This window comes from Lepus europaeus, chromosome 10, assembly GCF_033115175.1.
Source record: "Lepus europaeus isolate LE1 chromosome 10, mLepTim1.pri, whole genome shotgun sequence".
Lineage (NCBI taxonomy): Eukaryota > Metazoa > Chordata > Mammalia > Lagomorpha > Leporidae > Lepus > Lepus europaeus.
In genome coordinates this window covers 27,025,245-27,046,351 of record NC_084836.1, presented here as the reverse complement: position 1 = coordinate 27,046,351, position 21,107 = coordinate 27,025,245, and the positions used below count along the sequence as shown (strand labels likewise).

At 44.4% G+C, this 21,107-nt stretch overlaps 1 protein-coding gene across 2 annotated transcripts in view; it reads left to right on the top strand.

The window, feature by feature from the left end:
* CRADD (CASP2 and RIPK1 domain containing adaptor with death domain) overlaps positions 1-21,107 on the top strand; it is a 212,254-nt gene that overhangs the window by 29,696 nt on the left and 161,451 nt on the right. Inside the window, exon 4 of one of the 2 annotated variants that reach the window (XM_062203123.1) lies at positions 16,740-17,430. The exons of the other annotated variant lie outside the window; for it this stretch is intronic. Within the exon in view, the coding sequence (XP_062059107.1) occupies positions 16,740-17,038 (299 nt within the window). The 3' untranslated portion in view covers positions 17,039-17,430. Of the gene's footprint in view, positions 1-16,739; positions 17,431-21,107 lie in introns of those variants that run through there. 2 annotated transcript variants of the gene reach the window in all.

Below are 21,107 nucleotides of genomic sequence, written 5' to 3'. Positions count from 1 at the left end.
ATGGGCAAAGGACATGAATAGAAATTTCTCAAGAGAAGACATACAAATGGCCAACAAATAGATATGTGATACCACCTCAAACCTGTTAGCGTGGCTATTATGAAAAAGATGAAAGATGAGTGTTGACAAGGGTGTGAAGAAAAGGGAACCCTATCACCCTGTTAGGAATGTAAATTAGGACAACCATTATGGAAAACTATGGAGTTTCCTCAAAAAATTAAAGTAGATCTATATAACAAAACAATCCCACTGCTGGATGGGTAGATATATATACCTCCATAAGAAATTAAATTAATATGTCAGATAGATGTCTGCACTCCCATATTCATTGCAGCATTATTCAAAATAGCTAAGACAGAATCAACCTGAAAGCCCATCAGTGATGAATGGACAGAGGAAATGTGGCTTATATACACAATGGAATACTTTTTGGCACTAAAGAAGTAGGAAAATCCTATCCTCTGTGACAATATGAATGAACCTAGAGGACATTATGCTAAGTGAAATAAGCCAGGCACAGAAAGACACATACTGACTGATCTCACTTATATGTAGAAAGTTACATTCATAGAAGCAGAGTATATTGGTAGTTATCAAGTGTAAGGTGGTTGTAGAGATGTTAGTCAAAGAGTGCAAAATCTCATTTAGACAAGAGGAATAAATTTAACAGATTATTGTATAATGTGACAATATTAATAACCGTGCATTGTATTCTTAAAAATCCCTGAGAATACATTCTAAGTGTTCTCACTATAGAAAATATTAAGTATGTAGAGAATACATTATTTATCCACAATGTATATGCAGTGGTGGGAATGTCTCCCCAAATTCCCGTGTTGAAATTAAATCTCCATTGTGGTTGCATTAAGTAATGGGGCCTTTAGGGAAGTGATTAAGTCATAACTAGATCAGAACCTTTTGAAAGGGCTGCAGGGGTCTAGCCTCATCCCTTTTTGTCCTCAGCCTTCTGCCATGTAAGGATATGGTATTAGCTGCTTTTGCTATGTGAAAATGTGGCAGGAAGAACCTTATCAGGGTCCTTGATAATAGACTTCTCTGCCTCCAGAACTGTGATAAATTTCTGTTGTGTATAAATTGCGTATTCTACATGTTGTACATGATAAATATATGTACTTTTAATTTGTCAATTAAAAATTAATTAAAAAGAGAGAGAACCACCATTTATAATAAGTGAATAGTGAAATGCAATAGGAACATTTTGAGGCTTTTTTTTCAAGTCTCATAATCTGAGTTTTTACAGTAGGGAAAGAAAATTATCTTTTCCTTACTTGTCCCAAGTTCATGGCTGGGACTTCTATACCAAAGCCAAATAAACAAGAGAAAAATCATACAAATTTATTTAATATACTATTTTTTAAAACAAATTTTATTTATTAGAGAGGTAGAGTTACAGACAGAGAGAGGGAGAGACAGAGACAAAGATCTTCCATCCGCTGGTTCACTCCCCACATGGCTGCATTGGCCGGAGCTGGACGGATTTGAGCCAGGAAGCAGGAGTCAGGAGCTTCTTCCGGGTCTCTCACGTGAGTGCTGGGGTTCAAGCACTTGAGTCATCTTCCACTGCTTTCCTAGACCACAGTAGAGAGCTGGATCAGAAGAGAAGCAGCCGGAACTCGAACCGGGCCAATATGCGATGCTGGAGCTGCAGGCAGAGGTACCTTAGCGCACTACGCCACAGCACTGGCCCCTTAATTTAAAGTTTTAAATGAATAGGAAATGAAGACCTGAAGAAATGGTTAAATTTGTGTTTTTGGTTTTTCAACCAAAAAACACATTTAGGAGGCCAATATGGTGATGCAGCAGGTTAAGCTGCCCTCTGGGGTGCCAGCATCCCATATTGGAGCACTGGTTGGTGTCCCAGTTGCACTACTTTTTTTTTTTTTTTTTTTTAATTTGACAGGTGGAGTTATAGACAGAAGAGAGAGAGAGAGACAGAGAAAAGTCTTCCATCCATTGGTTCACCCCCTAAATGGCCGCTACTGCCGGCGCTATGCTAATCCAAAGCCAGGAGCCAGGTGCTTCCTCCTGGTCTCCCACGCGGGTGCAGGGACCCAAGCACTTGGGCCATCCTCTGCTGCCCTCCTGGGCCACAGCAGAGAGCTAGACTGGAAGAGGAGCAACCAGGACTAGAACCACGGCGCCCGCCCCAGTTGCACTGCTTGTTGTCCAGCTCTGTTGTTGTGCCTTAGAGGGCAATGGAAGATGGCCTAAGTGCTTGGGCCTCTGCAGCCCACAAGGGAGACCTGGATGGAGTTTATGGCTTTGCTTTGGCCTAGACCAGCTCTGGCTGTTGCAGTCTTTTGGGAAGTGAATCAAGAGATGGAAGATCTCTTTGTGTCTCTTTTTCTTTCTTTGTCTCTCATTCTCTCTCTCTCATTGTCACTCTGCCTTTCAAAACAAATAAATCTTTTTTTTTTTTTTTTTTTGACAGGCAGAGTGGATAGTGAGAGAGAGGGAGAGCTAGAGTGAGAAAGAGAGAGAGAGAGAGAGAAAGGTCTTCCTTTTTGCCGTTGGTTCACCCTCCAATGGCCGCTGCGGCCGCCGCATCACGCTGATCCAAAGCCAGGAGCCAGGTGCTTCTCCTGGTCTCCCATGCGGGTGCAGTCAAAACGAATAAATCTTTAAAAATATATATTTAGAGCTAGGCAGTTTGCATTCAGTTTAGGTGATCCCAGTTTTGTTGGCAACACCCAAAGCATCTTAATAGGAGCCAGTTGATCATACGCCTTCTCACCATGAGGCCTGATCCAGCTTTCCACCTTGTCCACATCAGTGCCATCGAACTTTCACACAGCCTGTTTGATCTGGTACCTGTTGGCCTTGACATCCACAGTGAACTCAAGTGTCCTGTCATCTTCTGCCTTATTCATGGCAGACTCAGTGGTCCTGGGGAACTTAATGATGGCAAAGTGGCCAAGCTTGTTTGTCCAGGTGGTGCTCTTCGAGGAACTCTGGGCTGCCAGAAGGTGGGTGATAAATGTGTTTTGTTTGTGTGGGGGTGGCTGTGGACACCTTTAAGCACTTCCTTCTTGACCTTCAAAGCCTTAGCTTTCCTTTTGGTTTCGAGGAGTAGGAGTTTCTTTTGTTTTTGGCGCCATTTTGGTGAAAGGAACTGTGTACTTTTGTGCTTAGGTCATGGAGGAATATGATGGGGAAAAGTGTAATACAATGATAATAAAGTGGGGCAGACTTAGCGAGGACTGTGTGTTCAGATTCTTCTCGTGAGCTGCGTCTTCAGAGACCAGGATGCTCTTTTTCCTTGGATCCAGGGAGAGCCCCTCTCACACAGGGGTCCTGTGACCTGCTTCAGGAGAGAAGTGTGCGGGAAGGTCAGAGAGACCCACCTGCCTCTGCTGTTGTCTCAGATTTCAGAGTGCCCTATTCGGGGTAGTATGTCCTGAACTCACTCCATCATTGCCATTGGAAATTCTGTTTTAGAAGCTCTTTCTTTTCTAAACTTCATTTCCAGAAAGTTATTATTTGCTTGACATTAATGCTTGAATCTGGAATTTCTTAAGTGCTGCCAAATAAAGGGCAGTTGAAAGATTGTATGTACTCGGGTATATGTGTGTAAAGTAATACATTTATTGTTTGTTGAGAGAGGAGAACCTATGAGTCAACTTGAAGTAGTCTTTTTAAATCATTGTCAATGTGTGTTGTTATTTTAGTTAGCAGAGGGTGGGGGTGCCGGGCCTGGACTTGAATGACCTTCTCCAGTGACTCTTGAGGAACTATGAAGAGTATTTTTCACTTGCTGTTCAAAGTATTTTTGTGTTTATCTTTCTATGAGTGTTATATTTCAAAGTGTTTCACTAGATTATTATGTAACCTGATTTTTTTTTCAGTGTCTCCTGTTTGTGTGCTTTTACATGCTAAGTTTCTAAATCTTTCCTTGTCATTGTTTTTCCCAAACTATAGGTGATGAAACTTTTGCCAGTGACATTTAAAAATATACTTGTTTCCTTCAGATAGACTGGATTTGTAAGTGTGTTAGGGTTCTGGAGAGCAAATTAGACTTTCCCCACCTTGCACTTGCGCAGGCATTCCTGATGACTTTTTTCATTAAATTATAGGGTGTTTTTCAAAGAGGCTGTTCAACAAATCCTTGGCAGAGTAATCATATCCCTTCCCCTCACTCCTTATTACCCAGTTCAGCACCGCAATTACCATAGGAAGCAGGAGAGGCTATGGAAGTCAGCGGGAACAGCACAGCCTGTGAAACCCCGACATTTTGCTCCTTGCTTCAATCCAGCCTTCATTGAGTGTTTGCTAAGTGCCAGGAGTTAAACAGGTACAGAAAGTAAGGAGGTAGAATCCCTGCCCCGAAGGTGCTCCAAGTAATTGAAGTAATACAGGTTCAGCGCTTAGAACAGAGCTGGGCATATGCTAAAACAGTCCATGAATGTTCATCGTTGTTATCTTTAAATGGGGCTGAGGAGTTGAGACAAAGAGATATGAAAAGGACAGTAGTGACTCTACTTTGTGGGAAGACAGGGTTGGGGAAGTCTTTAAAGAATATATGTACAATTTTTGTTGAATGTTGAAGGGCAAGTAGGAGTTCTTTAGGAAGGTGGTAGAAAGTTGCCAGTGTGGGGCCTGTGCCACGGTGCAGTAGGTTAATCCTCTGCCTGCGGCACATCCCATATGGGATGCCGGTTCTAGTCCTGGCTGCTCCTCTTCCAATCTAGCTCTCTGCTGTGGCCTGGGAAAGCAGTAGAAGATGGCCCAAGTCCTTGGGCCCCTGCACCCGCATGGGAGACCAGGAAGAAGCACCTGGCTCTTGGCTTTGGATTGGTGTAGCTCCGGCTGAGGCGGCCATTTGGGGAGTGAACCAACGGAAGGAAGACCTTTCTCTCTGTCTCTGCCTCTCACTGTCTGTAGCTCTACCTCTCAAATAAATAAACATATTAAAAAAAAAATAAGTTGCCAGTGCATGTAGGCAGTGGCGACAGTTGTGGTGTGCATCTCATGCCTAGTAGCATAGGGTGCAGGTGGTGGCAACCAAGGATGGAGATTCAGACCCAGGGCTGCCCAGTGGGGGCCTGGGTGCCAAGTGAAGGCCCAACAGGTTATAAACACAATTGATGAACTGAAAATGGGATGGACATCATTATAGTTGCATTCAGAAAGATCATTCTGGTGGAGTATGGTTGGAAAGACGGCAGCGATAGGGGCAAGGAGCCCAGGTTGGGAAGCTGGCAGAGTAATCGAGATGAAAAGCTGTGAGGGCAAGGCACTGGCCTAAGAACAGAAAGAAGAGGAATGGGATTGAGGGATATTTAGGAGGAAGGATTAGAACTTGTGTTCTCAATGGGGGTGATGTGGTGCTAAAGGAAGAAAACTGGTTCAGAGATGGTTAGGAGGGGGTGTGTGCAAATACCTAAGAGAATGCAATGGCTTGTGGTCTTCTAAAGAATTACTGTCCATTAACATACATACAGATGAATGGTAGGAAGATTTCATGGGAGGTTGGGGCTGGGCATTTGGCACAGTGGTTAAGATGCTGCTTGGGGTGCCTGCTTCCCAAATTAGAGTGCTTGGGTTTGAGTCTCACCTCTGCTTCCTGTTTCAGCTTCTTGGTGATGTGCACTCTGGGACGCAGCAGGTGATGGCTCAACTACGTGGTCCCTGCTCCCCATGTGGGAGACCCAGACTGAGTTCCCAGCTGCTGGCCTGGCCAGTCCTAGCTGTTGTGGTCATCTGGGGAAGTAAACCAGGGACTGGAAGATCTCTCTGCCTGTCTGCCTTCCATATGCAATGAAAATAAAGAAATAGAACTTTAAAAATTTTTTTAAATTTAAAAATGTCATGGAAGGAGATGCAAATGAGGGGAAAAGGAGGGGAGACAGTAATAAGAAAAAGGTTGAGGAGCACGGGATTGGAAGGTCTTACTGCCTGATTGATGTGTAGAGTGAAGGAAAGTGAGGGTGCTAGGATGACTGTCAGACACTTGGTTTGTACAGCGGTGCAGATTGACATAGTGGGAGGATGCGTCTCATGGGTCGGTGAATGGGTTCCATTTGTGGACTCTCAGATGACAGTGACCCCCATTTATTGAGTACTTATTGCCAGCAGGCCCTTTTAAGTGCTTACACTTGTCAGTAGTATGTGGTAGGTACTATTGTTTCTGCTTTTCAGATGGGGAAGCTCAGACCCAGCCCAGAGCCACACTCACATTCCATTTTGTGAAAATGCTCTGTAAACATTTGGACTATCCTGAGTGGTGTTAACTGGGCTTTTGTTGTTGCTGTTGTTGGTTGGTTTTGCTGTGTATTGTTAAATGGGTCATTTTGTTTTCTTTTCCCTCTGAATTTTACTTCCTTCATGTGCAAAAGAGGTACCTCTTACTCATGTCCAGTTGTTAAGATTAAACAAGAGAATATGTGAATGAATCTTTTTTTTAAAAAATGAATTTATTTGAGAGGTAGAGTTACGGAGAGAGAGAAAGGGAGAGACAGAGAGAAAGGTCTTCCATCTGCTGGTTCACTCCCCAGATGGCCACAACGGTCAGAGCTGGGCTGATTTGAAGCCAGGAGACAGGAGCTTTTCCGGGTCACCCACATGGGTACAGGGGCCCAAGCACCTGGGCCATCCTCTGCTGCTTTCCCAGGCACATTAGCAGAGAACTGGATTGGAAGTGGAACAGCCGGGACATGAACCAGTACCCGTATGAGATGCCAGTACTGCTGGCAATAGCTTTACCCACTATGAATCTTTTAAGACGTGAAATGCTGTGTAAGCACAGGCAGTATTTTTTAATGTTCCTTGGTTTCTAGTAGGTCATCAACCATTGCCATATTTCGCTCTTGCCTCACCTCTGCCTTTTCCCTCCCTCTTCATGCTGCTCCCTGAGGATTTGAAGGACACAGTGAGAGGCTGCTGTTCATCCTTGCTGTTGCAGTTGCCCAGATGTCAGCTGGCTCTCCCCTGTTGTCAATCCCTGAAGGATGTCTCAGGCAGATGCTCCCCCATCTAAACACAGTGGGTCACTGCTCAAGCTGTGGCACTTGACTTCTGCCACTTGCAGCAGTGACCTTTGGTTAAGTTCATATCTTGGCGGCATTGTTGTAGTGCAGGGATTGGTAAAGTAAGGTCCATGGACCAGCTCTGGCCCACTACCTGTTTTTGTGTGACCTATGAATTAAGAATAGTTTTTAGATTTTTAAATGGTTGGAAAACAAAAAAGATTTCATGATGTCTGAAAATCACATGGAATTCAGATTTCAAAGTCTGTACAGTTTTACTGGAACATAGCCATGTTTATTTATTTATTTATTTTGTGTGTGTGTATGTGTGTGTGTAACAGTCAGAGTGGATAGTGAGAGAGACAGAGAGAAAAGTCTTCCTTTTGCCATTGGTTCACCCTCCAATGGCCACCGCAGCCAGTATGCTACAGCCGGCGCACCGTGCTGATCCAAAGGCAGGAGCCAGGTGCCTCCTCCTGGTCTCCCATGCGGGTGCAGGGCCCAAGCACTTGGGCCATCCTCCACTGCACTCCCTGGCCACAGCAGAGAGCTGGCCTGGAAGAGGGGCAACTGGGACAGAATCCGGTGCCCTGACCGGGACTAGAACCTGGTGTGCCGGCGCCGCAAGGCGGAGGATTAGCCTGTTGAGCCACGGCGCCGGCCTAGCCATGTTTATTTATCACTTGTCTTTGGCTCATCCTGCACCAGCAGTAGAGACCTAATGACTCACACCCTAATTTATTTATTATCTGGTCCTTTACAGAAAAGTCTGTCTACCCCTGCAACAGAGTGAGAAAGGCCAGTAGGGGACTTTGTGTTTTTCCGAAAAAGCTTTAACTTTTTCTGATGACTGGAATCACTTTGCTTCTACTTTTTTTTTTCTGATGCCTACCAGAGTGCTGAGATAAAGCTAGTCTTTAACTCTTAAAACTGTTTTGAGAGTCAAAACTGGGGAAACCTTTCTACAGGGTAAACTTTCTGGGCTAAAAGTCTGTTGAGATCTTTGCCATTCCTTTGAATTAAATTTTGCCAGAAGAGATTTGTTATACCAGGGCCACTGAACCTTTTCATTCATTCCTAAACTTGTGTAGAAGAGGAAAAGAATTAGGTAAACCAGACAGAGGAGATGCCTTTGTTCTGTGCACATTCACAGGAGGATTTAATTTCAGCTTATCCTGTGTACTTATTCATGGTTTAGTCTCAAGATTTTTAAGTGTGGGGGCTGTGAGATAATGTCAGCATTTAAGTGCTAACCGCAAAAAGAGTTCAGCAAGGTTTGCCGCACACGGAGCATTTGCCTTTTGTTCCCATTCATCAGGTATTTTTATAACTCTACATCCTTGTCTTTGTTTTCACCACTTTTGAAGGAAATCATTTGTCACTGAGACTCAAAACCAGTAATGCTAAGCAAGAGTAAGAATTTCTTCCTTCCCTGAGACAGTCATTGTGCTCTTTCTGTTATCCAAAAGTGTAGCTCTGTTAGGTTTCTCAATTCCCAAAGGAATCTTTTGACATTTTGAGTGCTCACAGAGAGCTGTGTACTCTAAAAGGCCCACTGCATCAAAAAGGATTACATCAGAAGTAAAAGTGAGTGGCCTTGTCCTTCAAGGAGTGTGTAGTCTGTGTGGTGAGAGATGGGTGATGTACATGTGAATTTCTGAATGTTTGACAGCAGCCTACAAAGATACACCCGAGAATGGAGTTCTCCCGTGAATGAGTGATCTCCATGGGGAGGAGGGGAAATTGGGGAGTACTTCTGGAGTGAACCTGGGTTGTAAGGGAGGTAAAGGCATGGATGGCTAGGGAGGAAGTCAGTCCAGACATGAGATGCTGGGTACTTCCTCCCAGACATCTCAGAATGCCTCGCCGGAATGCTAAAGCTTGTTATGTTGCAAGTGCAGTGACTTTCCCCTGCTAAATCCAGCCCTTCCCCTTGAGTTCGGTACTCTCACGAATGTCTTTACTGTTTTTTGCATTGAGTACCTGCCTCTCACTAGGCTCCATTACTTTCTCAGACTACTTTGTAACTGTTCTGCCTGTCCAGAAAAGCTGCTTGATTTGTCTTCTGAAGCTGCAGCTGTGCTCCTATCTCCCGTGGCCCCTGGCTAACATCCAGTAGCATCTTATGCGTTCTCTGGAGAGCCCCTCACAGAGCACCAGCCCATCTGGACTTCTTTCATTTTTGTTTTAATCTGCTGTGTCGCTGTTTGTTTCCCTCAGTCTTTGTCCATGGTGTGAATGCTGACTTCCCTCTTTGCCATACTAACTCCAGCTTCTCCTTTAGGGTTTAGGTTAAGTGACTTTTCCCTCTGAAAGCCTTCCCACATTTCCTAAACTGGATTAAGCCCCATACACAATGAATTAGCCCACTGTGCCATAATGCCAACCCTGGTTTAAGTCCTCTTATTACACACTTCCAAGCACCTATGCTTCCCTACTTGGAATGTTTTTTCTATAGATAAATTTTCTAGAGGGCAGGGATCTAGAACTATGGGACACATGCTAAGTACTCAAATAATACTGTTTTTTTTTTCTTATAAAAATACCCAAATTGTCCTCATTGTCTACAAAATTAATTTCAGACATTTTTACATTTATTCAGGGTCTCTGTAATTTAGGCACAATTATTTAAATCAATTAGGATTTAGATTTGGCAACATTTAGCAGAAAACTTAAATAACAGTGATTTAAACAGGATAGGTGTAACTTCCTTTTCCTCCTCTTCTATCTTCTCCCATTCCTCCTCTTCCTCCTTTCTGTGCACATATACAGGAAAGTCTGTTGAGTCCTCAGAGTCCAGAGTTGGTGTGACTACACAGACACTAGAGACCAAAACTCCTGTTGTTACGCTTTGCCATGCTTAGCATACATCTTCCGTGGTCCACATCATGGTCCTAAATGGGTGCTGGAGTGCCAACCATCTTGCCCCTTGTGGGAGTAGTGCTATCAGAGTAGAAGGGAGATGCAGAGAAAGACCTGAAGACAGCTAAAGTGAAAAGGAGGCTGGCCATGCTGTCCCCTAGCGAGAACAGACCTGATCAAACCCTAATTCTTTGGCTCTCTGGGAAAAAAAGAGAGTCCCTAGGAAACCATGGCTTTTTAGCTCTTTAAAAATTCTAATTTCCTGGGAGTATGATCCAATTAGTGAAGTGTAGCATTTGCTGTTCTTGGGAAAAGAGAAGAGTGCCCAAATCTGGACCTGTCTTTGGAGGAGGAGGGAGGAGCCATGAGCCTTCGTCTCCTGGAATAATCATGCTGTAACATCTCTTCGACATGCATTTGCTTGAGCTCTTTCTTTGGCTATAGTTCCATTTTCTACTTACCTTCCTCCAGTCTGTTTCTCAAGATCTTAGCCATTCTTCAGGGCCTGAATTAGTCACAATAATGAAATACCTGGCACAGACTTCTTATGACATAAAGAGGCTTATTGAAAGATTTATTTATTTGAAGGTTCGAATTAGAGAGAAAGAGAGAAAAAGAGAGAAAGAGAGAGGCAAAGAGAGAGAGAGAAATCTTCCATCTGCTGGTTCATTCCACAAATGGCTGCATCAGCCAGGTTCTGGGCCAGACTGAAGCCAGGAGCCCAGAACTGTGTCCAGGTCTCCCATTTGGGTGGTGTAGGCCCAGATACTTGGCCATCTTCCACTTCCTTCCCAGATGTATTAGCAGGAAGTTGGATCAGAAGAGGAACAACTGGGACTTAAAGAAACTGCCGACATCCCAAGCAGTGGCTCAACCTTTAACTCTTTAGCTTAGGGTTTTGGAGTTGAGTTCAGGCACAGTGCAGGTTCTTTTTTATTTATTTATTTATTTATTTATTTATTTTTGACAGGCAGAGTGGATAGTGAGAGAGAGGCAGAGAGAAAGGTCTTCCTTTTTGCCATTGGTTCACCTTCCAATGGCCGCTGCGGCCAGCACATCATGCTGATCCAAAGCCAGGAGCCAGGTGCTTCTCCTGGTCTCCCATGCGGGTGCAGGACCCAAGCACTTGGGCCATCCTCCACTGCCTTCCCGGGCCATAGCAGAGAGCTGGCCTGGAAGAGGGGCAACCGGGATAGAATCCGTAGAACCCGGTGTGCCGGTGCCGCAAGGCGGAGGATTAGCCTGTTAAGCCACGGCGCCGGCCACACAGTGCAGGTTCTTATGCCTGGTAGATGGTGGAGTGGGAGGAGGAAGGATCCCATCTTGAGCCAGGAAGCAGAGAGATGGAGGAGCCAGGTAGTTCCCCTTGAGAACTACCAAGGAGGCCCATGAGAACTATCTTTATCTTTGTTGTAGGTGTACCCCAAATGACCCATGGACCTCTCAAAAGGTCCCCACCACAGCAGCTCCCAAAACTGTCACCCTGAGAACCAATCACATGAATCTTTGGGGGACACAAACCATATCCAAACCACAGAAGAGCCCAATTCCAGATTCTTCTAAAAGTCTTTTTTTTTTAAAGATGTATTTATTTATTTGAAAGTCAGAGTTACACAGAGAGAGAAGGAGAGGCACGGGGGGTGGGGGGGAGTGTCTTCCATCCGCTGGTGCACTCCCTAATTGGCTGGAGCTATGCCAATCTGAAGCCAGGAACCAGGAGCTTCTTCTGGGTCTCCCACATGGATACAGGGACCCAAGGACTTGGGCCATCTTCTACTGCTTTCCCAGGCCATAGCAGAGAGCTGGATTGGAAGTGGAGCAGCTGGGACTTGAACCGGCGCCCACGAGGGATGCCAGCACTACAGGCAGCAGCTTTACCTGCTATGCCACAGTGCTAGCCCCCTAAAAGCCTTTTAATATTCTTCCCAACTGGGAATATCTTCTTTCTTCTTTGAACTTCCATAGATTTTTGTGGGGAATCTTTCTCCATTTTTTATTACAGCTACTTACAAACTTACCTACTTCTTCCTTAGCTCCCTTTCTCCACTGATTGCCAACTCTTTAAGTCAGGGACCATGTTTTGTTTACATCTGCCACTGCCATCACAGGACCTCTTACAAATTAGGCTCTTGGATGGGTGGATTTTATGAGGTAAGGAAAGCAAATGCATCCTTTGGTTCTTATGAATAATTGATGTGTTTCAAAGAAGAGGCAGAGACAGGTAAGGGGGAGAAGGTGAGCTGATAGATGATCTTAATGCCTGAGCTTTGATTTTAGCCTTAAGAGGGCAAGGAAGTTAGCCTTGAGTGTAAGGGTACTGGCCTAGTGACAGAGAAAGCCATCTCTCCAGCTTCCCGTCTGCCAGGGTGTCAACCTCACCAATTGCCCACAGCCACCAGATTCCCCCAGATCTCAGTTGACACAGAGACTTTAATTTCATTTCTCCTCTCAACTAGGAAAATCCAACCTGAGTTGGCTTCAGGGTGGTGTGGCTGCTAGTCCTGATAGTGCCATGTTTTGCATGGAACTGAGAATGCTAGGTACTAAGTGGCATCCGAAGGTGACTGTGTGTCATGTAGTGTTCAGCTCTGCAGCCGTAGGCTTCCTGGAGCACTGTTCACACTCTCCTACCACCTCTAATCTGTATACCTGTGCAGCTGCCTGCTTTTGACCAGTATTAGTAGTTCTTTGCAGGACTGTTGGAGAGCAGTAGTCTTGGTTAAATTGGACAGAATCACCTTTTTGTTAAGTTCCATTCCAATTCATTTCACAAATGGCTTAAATCATTTAAATTGTTTTGTTCAACCCATTCAGGAAATGAAAGCACAGACATTTTAATTGTTCTAGAACAGTGTTTCACACCTAATATAGCTTCCCAGAGCCAACCAAATGAAGACTTTGGTTCACACATTGCTGACTACTGTAGGAAAAGGCAGATCTACCCAACAACTTTGATATCCTACAAAAGGGACAAAAAGATATATTTTCTTTGTCCTCCATAGAAAATAGGTACTGAAGCTGATGTAGTGGTGCAGTGGGTTAAGCTGCCGCCTGCAAAGTTGGCATCCCATATGGGTGCTGGTTTCAGTCCTGGCTGCTCTGCTTACCATTTAGCTTCCTGCTGGTGTTCCTGGGCACTCAGCAGAAGATGGCCCAAGTGCTTCAGCCCCTCCCACCCACATGGTAGACCTGGTGGAGTTTCAGGCTTCTGGCTTTGACCTGGCCTAGTCCTAATTGTTGCAGCCATTTGGGGAATGAACAGCAGATGGAAGATCAATCTCTCTGTCTCTCCTGCTTTTTCTCTGTAACTCTGCCTTTCAAATAAATAAATAAATCTTTAAAAAAAAGCCAGATGCCAATTAGGTGTCATGCATTTTTAGAGGTCTTTTTTTTTTTTTTTAAAGATTTATTTATTTATTTGAAAGAGTTACACAGAGAGAGGAGAGGCAGAGAGAGAGAGAGGTCTTCTGTCTAATGGTTCACTCCCCAGATGGCCGCAACGGCCAGAGCTGCGCCGATCCGAAGTCAGGAGACAGGAGCTTCTTCTGGTTGACCACGCGGGTGCAGGGGCCCAAGGACTTGGGCCATCCTCCACTGCTCTCCCAGGTCACATCAGAGAGTTGGATTGGAAGAGGAGCAGCCGGGTCTTGAACTGGCGCCCACATGGGATGCCGGTGCTTCAAGCCAGGACGTTGACCTGCTGCACCACAGTGCCAGCCCCTAAAGGTCTTTTTTATTTAAAATAATTTTAATTTATTTAAGAGAGACTACTTTCATTTGCCAGTGTATTCCCCAAATGCTCAGAATGATTGGAGTAGGGCTGGGGCTGGAACCAGGAGCTGGAATCAGGATACCAAAATTCAGGTCTCCCACATGGGTGGCAGGAACCCAATTTATTGAGTCATCACTGTTGCCTTCCAGGGTCTCCATTGATGGGGAGCTGGAGTTAGGAGCCAGACTTGGAAACCAAACCCAGGCACTTTGATGTGGGATGCAGACCTCTTAGCTGTCTGGCTAAATGCCTGTTTCCTTAAGGTCTGTCTAATTTAAAGAACATTTTGGGGGCCTGCAGTGTGGCATATCAGGTAAATCCGCTGTCTGCAGTGCCAGCATCCCATATGGGTGCTGGTTCAAGTCCCAGCTGCTCCCTTCCGATCCAGCTCTCTGCTATGACCTGGGAAAGCAGTAGAAGATGGCCCAAGTCCTTGGGCCCCTGCATCCACGTGGGAGACCCAGAGGAAGTTCCTGGCTCCTGGCTTCACATTGGCGCAGCTCTGGCTGTTGCAGACACTTGGGGAGTGAACCAGTGGATGGAAGACCTCTCTCTCTCTTTGTGTAACTCTGACTTTCAAATAAATAAATATATCTAAAAAAAAAAAAAGAGAAAAGAACAAGATGAAAAACAGTTAAGTATAATATATAAAAAATTGAATAAAGATTATGGTCAAATTATGGTCAAATAACTAGAAATCAGTTGATCTCAAATTTTGACTCTCACTTGTTCTGTGTCCTTGCATAAATTTTTTTAATGGCTTTTAAGTTTGAAAGAATTTAAGACAAGAAGTTGCACAAATAGTACAGAGAGTACCCAGGTATCCTTTACTCAGCTTTCACCAATGCTAATATCTCACATAGTATGTTGTCAAAACTACGAAATTGACATTGGCACAATGGTAGTAACTCAAGATCTTATTGAGATAATTTTTACATCCACTTGTGTGTGTGTGTATGCACATGTGTAGTGTTGTGAAATTTCATCACATATATTGATTCATATATTTTTTGAGTTTTAATGCTCATTTGTCTTGAAATCATGTGGAGCTTTTGTGTGAATAATTAGTAATAGCACGACTGGAAACTATTTAATCTGGAAATCTCAATACTCTTAATTAAAAGAAATCTGGATTCCAGCTCTCCAGCTACCAGTCCTGTGTCTTTGGTTAAGTCCTTCACATGCTCGTTACAACACATTTTTATCTCTGAAACAAAGGCGCTCACCCAACTAGAAATCTTGATTTCCGCTTTCCCTTCCCTCCACCCTAGGTCTGCTGTATCTCCAATGGCACCACTCTTTTTTGCAGTTGTTCTAGCTGCACACCTGTGTTCTGTCTTGCTTCCTCTTTTGCTGCACCTACCCCGCCTTGCAGTGCCCATTCCACAGCATTCTCGGAATCTGCCCACTCATCTTCTTCCCTTCCCTCAAGTACTGCAGTCACCTCCGCATATGCTCTCCTTCAGTGGACTTTCCACACAGCAACAGGAGCAGCTTTTTAAAACTACGCAGCAGATATCATTACAATCCTCTGCTTCACACCCCCTCTATTGGCTTCCGGTTGTGGTGAGAATAAAATCAGAGCTGTTCCCTAGAGCCTGCCAGGACTGTAATCCCCAGGCTCTGCCCTTCTCCAGTCTCATCCACCGTTTTCTCTCCTTGACCCTGGGCTCCAGCCCTCTTGGGCCTTCTTAGTCTCTGCGAGGGGCCGAGTCAGAGGCTGCTTTGCAACCTTAGTTCTGGCCGCTCCCCTTTCCACTGTGCCCTGTCCCTGGGTTTGCTCTGCTAGTTAGTCCCTTCTGGCCGAGCTGGTGGCAGGCTTCTTCCAGGAGGCCTACCTCAGGAGCCTGAATTAGCCCCTCTGAGACACTTCTGGTCACGTCATCTTGTTTGCTTCCCCTGCAGCACTCTGACACTCTGAAATTATCCTCTGCACTTGTTGGACTTGTTTGTTACTTGACCAGTGAGTTACCCTTCCCCTTGCTGTGAGCTCCTTGAGAAGCAGAGCTGCCTTAACGACCTCCTTTACCCTTGGCATCTAGGACAGTGCCTGACTTAAAGATGTCAGACTTCATGGTGATTACTTGCTGTGCAGATGCATCAATGGACCGGATGATCACCGCAGTTCTTGAAGTTGAAAAAAAAAATTACTTGATGAAATGAAATCATTTGATGTTTAAATTTGTTAATTTTTTTTCATATTTGGGACTCCGAAAGGAACACTATGATTAAATGTCTATGTTCCTTAGGGTTCTCTTTATGTATCTGTGTATGGTTAAAGGACTTTTTTCTGAGGTGGAATCATTTTGCATGGGAAAGGTAAGTCCTGTGTGCTGTGGCGACAGGCTTATGTCCACGTCATGAGCAGATGAATGATTTAAAGAGGTGATTTGAAATGCATTTGTTTCCCCTGCCAGCTGTGCTTTTTGTGTTAGATCAGAGTCAGGGTTGAATTTCTTGGTTATACAGAAGATGCAAGAAACTTAGTGATGTGAAGTTGGACATTTAGCCCAACTTGATTTCATTATTAGCCAAAACACCTTCTGACTTAGTCCATTTTCTGTTGCTATCACAAAATAGCTGAGGCTGGGTACTTTATAAAGAAAAGAAGTTTATTTAGCTCACAGTTCTGGAGATTGTATCACAAGGTGCCGGCATCTGCTCAGCTCTGATGAAGGGCTCCTGGCTAAATTGCATGTAGCAGGTGGCGTCATTGCAGAGCACATGTAAGAGATCACACGGGGGATAGGCAGCCAGAGAGATTCAGGGGCCAGGTTTACTCTGACTTTCTGGGGAGCCACCTGGGACCCCTTGAGGACTTCATTAATCTTTTCTGAAGGTGATGCCTCCAATAACCTAGTTGCCTCCACTAAGCCCCACCACCTCCCCAAACTGCCCTACAGGCCAGGCTGCCAAGCACATGAACCCATGGGGCATACCCTACAACCTTATCCAAACCATAGTACCCTCCTGTTCTTTTGAATATGGCATGCAAATCATGGCTCCTAGAGGTGGAATTATTGTAACTGCTAATGTTCTCACTTAAACAAAAAGAACAGGATTTATGTCCTCGGCTTCTTAAATTCCTTCTTCTTCTTCTTTTTTTCTTTTTTTGACAGGAGGAGTGGACAGTGAGAGAGAGAGAGAGAGAGAGAGACAGAGAGAAAGGTCTTCCCTTTTCCGTTGGTTCATCCCCCAATGGCCGCTGTGGCTGGTGCACTGCGCTGATCGGAAGCCAAGACCCAGGTGCTTCTCCTGGTCTCCCATGCGGGTGCAGGGCCCAAGCACTTGGGCCATCCTCCACTTCACTCTCGGGCCACAGCAGAGAGCTAGACTGGAAGAGGGGCAACCGGGACAGAATCCGGTGCCCCAACCGGGACTAGAACCCATTGTGCCGGTGCTGCAGGCGGAGGATTAGCCTAGTGAGCCGCGGTGCCGGCCCTTAAATTCTTTCTTAACATTCATTTTATTGATTGTCAGAGCCACATAACTCACATGTCATCACATCCGCTTTGGAGGGCATTCATTGCCAGCTCCTTGTGCCTTTGAAGCAGTTTTGGAAATGTGATGCAGTGAAGGAATAGGGCTGCCTATGCGTTCAGACTTGGTCTTCACAAGTTAATGAATTACTGCTGCTGAAGAAAAGATTTCTATGCGACGGAAATGTTTTGCTAAATATTCTCATTGGAGGGTAATAAATTTTTCTCTAATTAAGTTCTGGAGTGCTCTTTTGAAAAATACATACACCCCTATAGCCTCCAGTGATATAAGTGTTGACACTTTGGTTTCTCTTGTTACGGTTTCACATTTGTTACTGCTAATGAATTACTTTTCTGGCAAATATGTACGTACAAAGTTGGAGTATGATATTTTTCTCTTACAAGCATTTTCATCCTTTTCACATTGTTATGTCCTTAGGATGTTTTCTTGAGTTGTTATTTCCTTTTGTTGATTTTTAAAAATGGTGGTCCAGTGGTGAGTGTGAATTCATATTATGAAAACTATGGGTGATGAAATATGATTAGACATACTCTAAGGTAGCAGTTTCTATGAAAAATGGATCCTTGAAAGCATTTGAACTACCAAACTTTGTTCTGTTTGTATTACCCTCGCTCCTTCCCTCAGCTCCACTGACATATTGTTTTGGAAATCCAGACATGAGTTGACTCAGGTGGTGGGAGGAGATGGAGGAGGAGCACTCTTAACCGAGTGTGCAGCTTTCCCAGAAGGCTCTCCTTTGTAGGGCCTGACGTGACTGCTTGAAGAAGTGATAGTCGTACCAAGGGTGATCAAAATGCCTGCTCCTTTTCGGGAGCTTTTGTTTTCATAATAGAATTTCTTTGTGCGTACAAAAGCGTGTTCTATAGAAGCAGAGTATCTAGGATTGTTTTCCATTCTGGTAGCATCTGACTGAGAATAATTTCAGAAATTCCTAGTATTACATGCCATCATTATTTAGTAGTTGGATCTTTTTATCTTTGTAATAGAATTGTACATTGCATTTCTAAATCCCACTCATGTTTTTTAAATAGTGTAATAAATTATTTTCTTGCCTGTGGAGATCACTGAGTGAAAAAAAATGTGTGTGATTTTCCAAGTAGCCTAATTCTATGACTTGTACAACCCAAATAGATGCTATAGCTTTTGCCTTGGATAAATTTCAGGTGACTTTTGTTGGCCTGCAATTCTATTAGTATGATTGATTCAGGGTACTCAGTCATTTGATATGTCTGCTTCACATCCCATTAATCCATTTTCTGGGCAGAGCTGTCACTGGACATCGGGCGAACCTTGGATTCTGTGTATTTGCCATTCTTATAAATGATAGTGAAGAAGGCAGTCTTATAAATCCTAGACCAGTAGTGATGCTGCATGACAATTTTTTTTTTTAAATCTGCTGCATAACAGACTACCCCAAAACTTGGTATATTAAAACAACCATTTTATTTGGTTCATGATTTTATGGATTAGGCATTCAGAAAGGGCACAAGTGGGCATTTTGTCTCTGACCTGCTTGGTAGCAGCTGGGGCTGGGAGGACCACCTGCTAAGAGGGCTGCTTCACTCACATGTCCAGTGCCTGGGCTGATGCTGGCTCTTGGCTAGGTTCTTAGCTGGGTCTTTGATGCAAGCAGTGGCATGTGGTCTCTCATAGCATGGAAGCTGGATTCCCCAAAGGTACTGGTAGAAGCTTCAAGGCCCAAATTTTCATATAACCTAGTGTCATAAATCCCAGGACATCAGTTCTCTTGCAAATTATTGGTCAAATAAGTCACTGAGGTCAACCTAGACTCAGTGGAGTAGGGGTACAATTATCCTCCATCTTTATCTAGAAGTAGCAAAGAATTTGAAGCTACCATTAATGATTGGCAGTGGGATCACATCAGAACAGCATTTATTTAATAGCAATTTATACCTTTCCTGGGGCTAGCATTGTGATGTAGTGGGTTAAGCTGCTGCCTGTGATGCCGGCATCCCATATGGGTACCAGTTCGTGTCTCGGCTGCCTCAATTCCCATCTGGCTCCTTGCTAATGTACCTGGGAAAGCAGCAGAAGATGGCCCAAATCCTTGGGCCCCTGCGCCCATACGGGAGACCCAAATGAAGCTTCTGGCTCCTGGCTATGGCCCGGCCTAGCCCCGGCCATTGTGGCCATTTGGGGAGTGAACCAGCAGAAAAAAAAAAAAAAATCCCTGCTCCCCCACCCACCCGTAACTCTGCCTTTCAAATAAATAAAAATCTGTAGCTTTTCCTGAGGCTTATGTGGCTTAAGCAGAAATAGTAAATAAGTAGAAATAGTAAGTATGTGGCTTAAGTAGAAATAGTAAGTAAGTACTTAAGTAAGTAAGTAAGTGATCTTCAAAAAGCTTGTGGAAAATACACATTATGAAAAAACTGAGTGGATTTCAAAATCATTTTGCACTAAAACAGGGTTATCTTCTAATTCTGTTTTCCATTAACTTTTTGAAATATCTTCATGGTTCCATGAAAGGGCACCCTATTCCAAGTGCTGTAGCTTTCATTTAAGAAAAAATTTTGATGTAATCCATCCCAGTCTTTAGATGGATGGAAACTCTAAAAGTAGCATGACGGTAATCTCAAAATATCTAGAAAGATGTCAGTCCTCTGAGTCATTGTGCAAACTAGTTTGTCAAGAGAGTTCAAAGGAATCATATATCTTGCAGCTGGAAAGGACTCTTAGGGATTACATCATCATTATCACTTTCAAAAATGATTTATTGAGCACCTCTTAGATGCCAGATCCCAGGCATCCGGAGTAGAACATGATAGATACTTGCCCTTGAGACAGAGTTGATGAAATAGAACTGATGCTCAACTGGTGAATACAAATCTGGGGTATATAGACTAACTGGCAAATAAAAGTACAGTGGAGAAGAGCACAAGAAAGAGTGGTAATCAGTAGAAGCTGTTGGGGCTGGGTTAGCGACTGGAAAAGGCTCTGGGGAGGTAGGCTTTCTATCATTATGAAGACACACCAAAGTGTTGGCTGTTACCTTCAGAAGTCCCCCTGGAATCCAGATGCCTCTTTTCTGATCTTTGTTACTTTTCTTTTCTTTCTTCTGTGAATATGCAGGCATTTCCAGATCTTTGTACTTGTTCCTTCCTTTGCCTGGAATGCTGTTTCTCCAGGTATTTCCATGGCTTGCTATTTTACTTCTGTTAGATCTCTGGTTACCTGTGTCCTCCTGCAGCCTTCTCTGACCATCCTACCTACTTCTATCCCTCAACACTGTCTCCATGAAAGTAGGAGCATTGTCTGCCTTGTTCATTGTGTATTGTCAGCATATATAGCTAGTGCCCAGTAAAATATATTTGAATGTATGAATAAGTAGATGAATGCAGAGCCCTGAAATAGTGTTGGTTTGGGCTGCTATAACAAAATCCCTTAACGGGGTGGCTTGTAAATAATATCAGTTTATTTCTTACAATTCTAAAGGCTAAGAAGACCAAGATCAAGGCATTGGAAGATTCAGTATCTTAGATCATGGATGACACCTTCATGCTGTGTGTTCACATGGTGAAGGGTCAAGACAGCTCTCTGGAGCTTCTTTTTAAGGGCATTAATCCCACCCAGGAGGGCTCTGCCAAAGTTCCCACTGTGTAATAGCAGCACATTGGTGGTTAGGTTTCAACTTATGAAATGTGGGGGGAGGGGGGATGGCGCTGTGGCACAGTGGGTTAACGCCCTGGCCTGAAGCGCCAGCATCCCAAATGGGTGCTGCTTTGAGACCTGGCTGCTCCACTTCCCATCCAGATCTCTTCTATGGCCTGGGAAAGCAGTAGAAGATGGGCCAGCCGGTGCCTCGGCTCACTTGGCTAATCCTTCACCTGTGGCGCCGGTCCCCCGGGTTCTAGTCCCAGTTGGGGTGCCAGATTCTGTCCCGATTGCCCCTCTTCCAGTCCTGCTCTCTGCTGTGGCCCTGGAGGGCAGCGGAGGATGGTCCAAGTGCTTGGGTCCTGCACCTG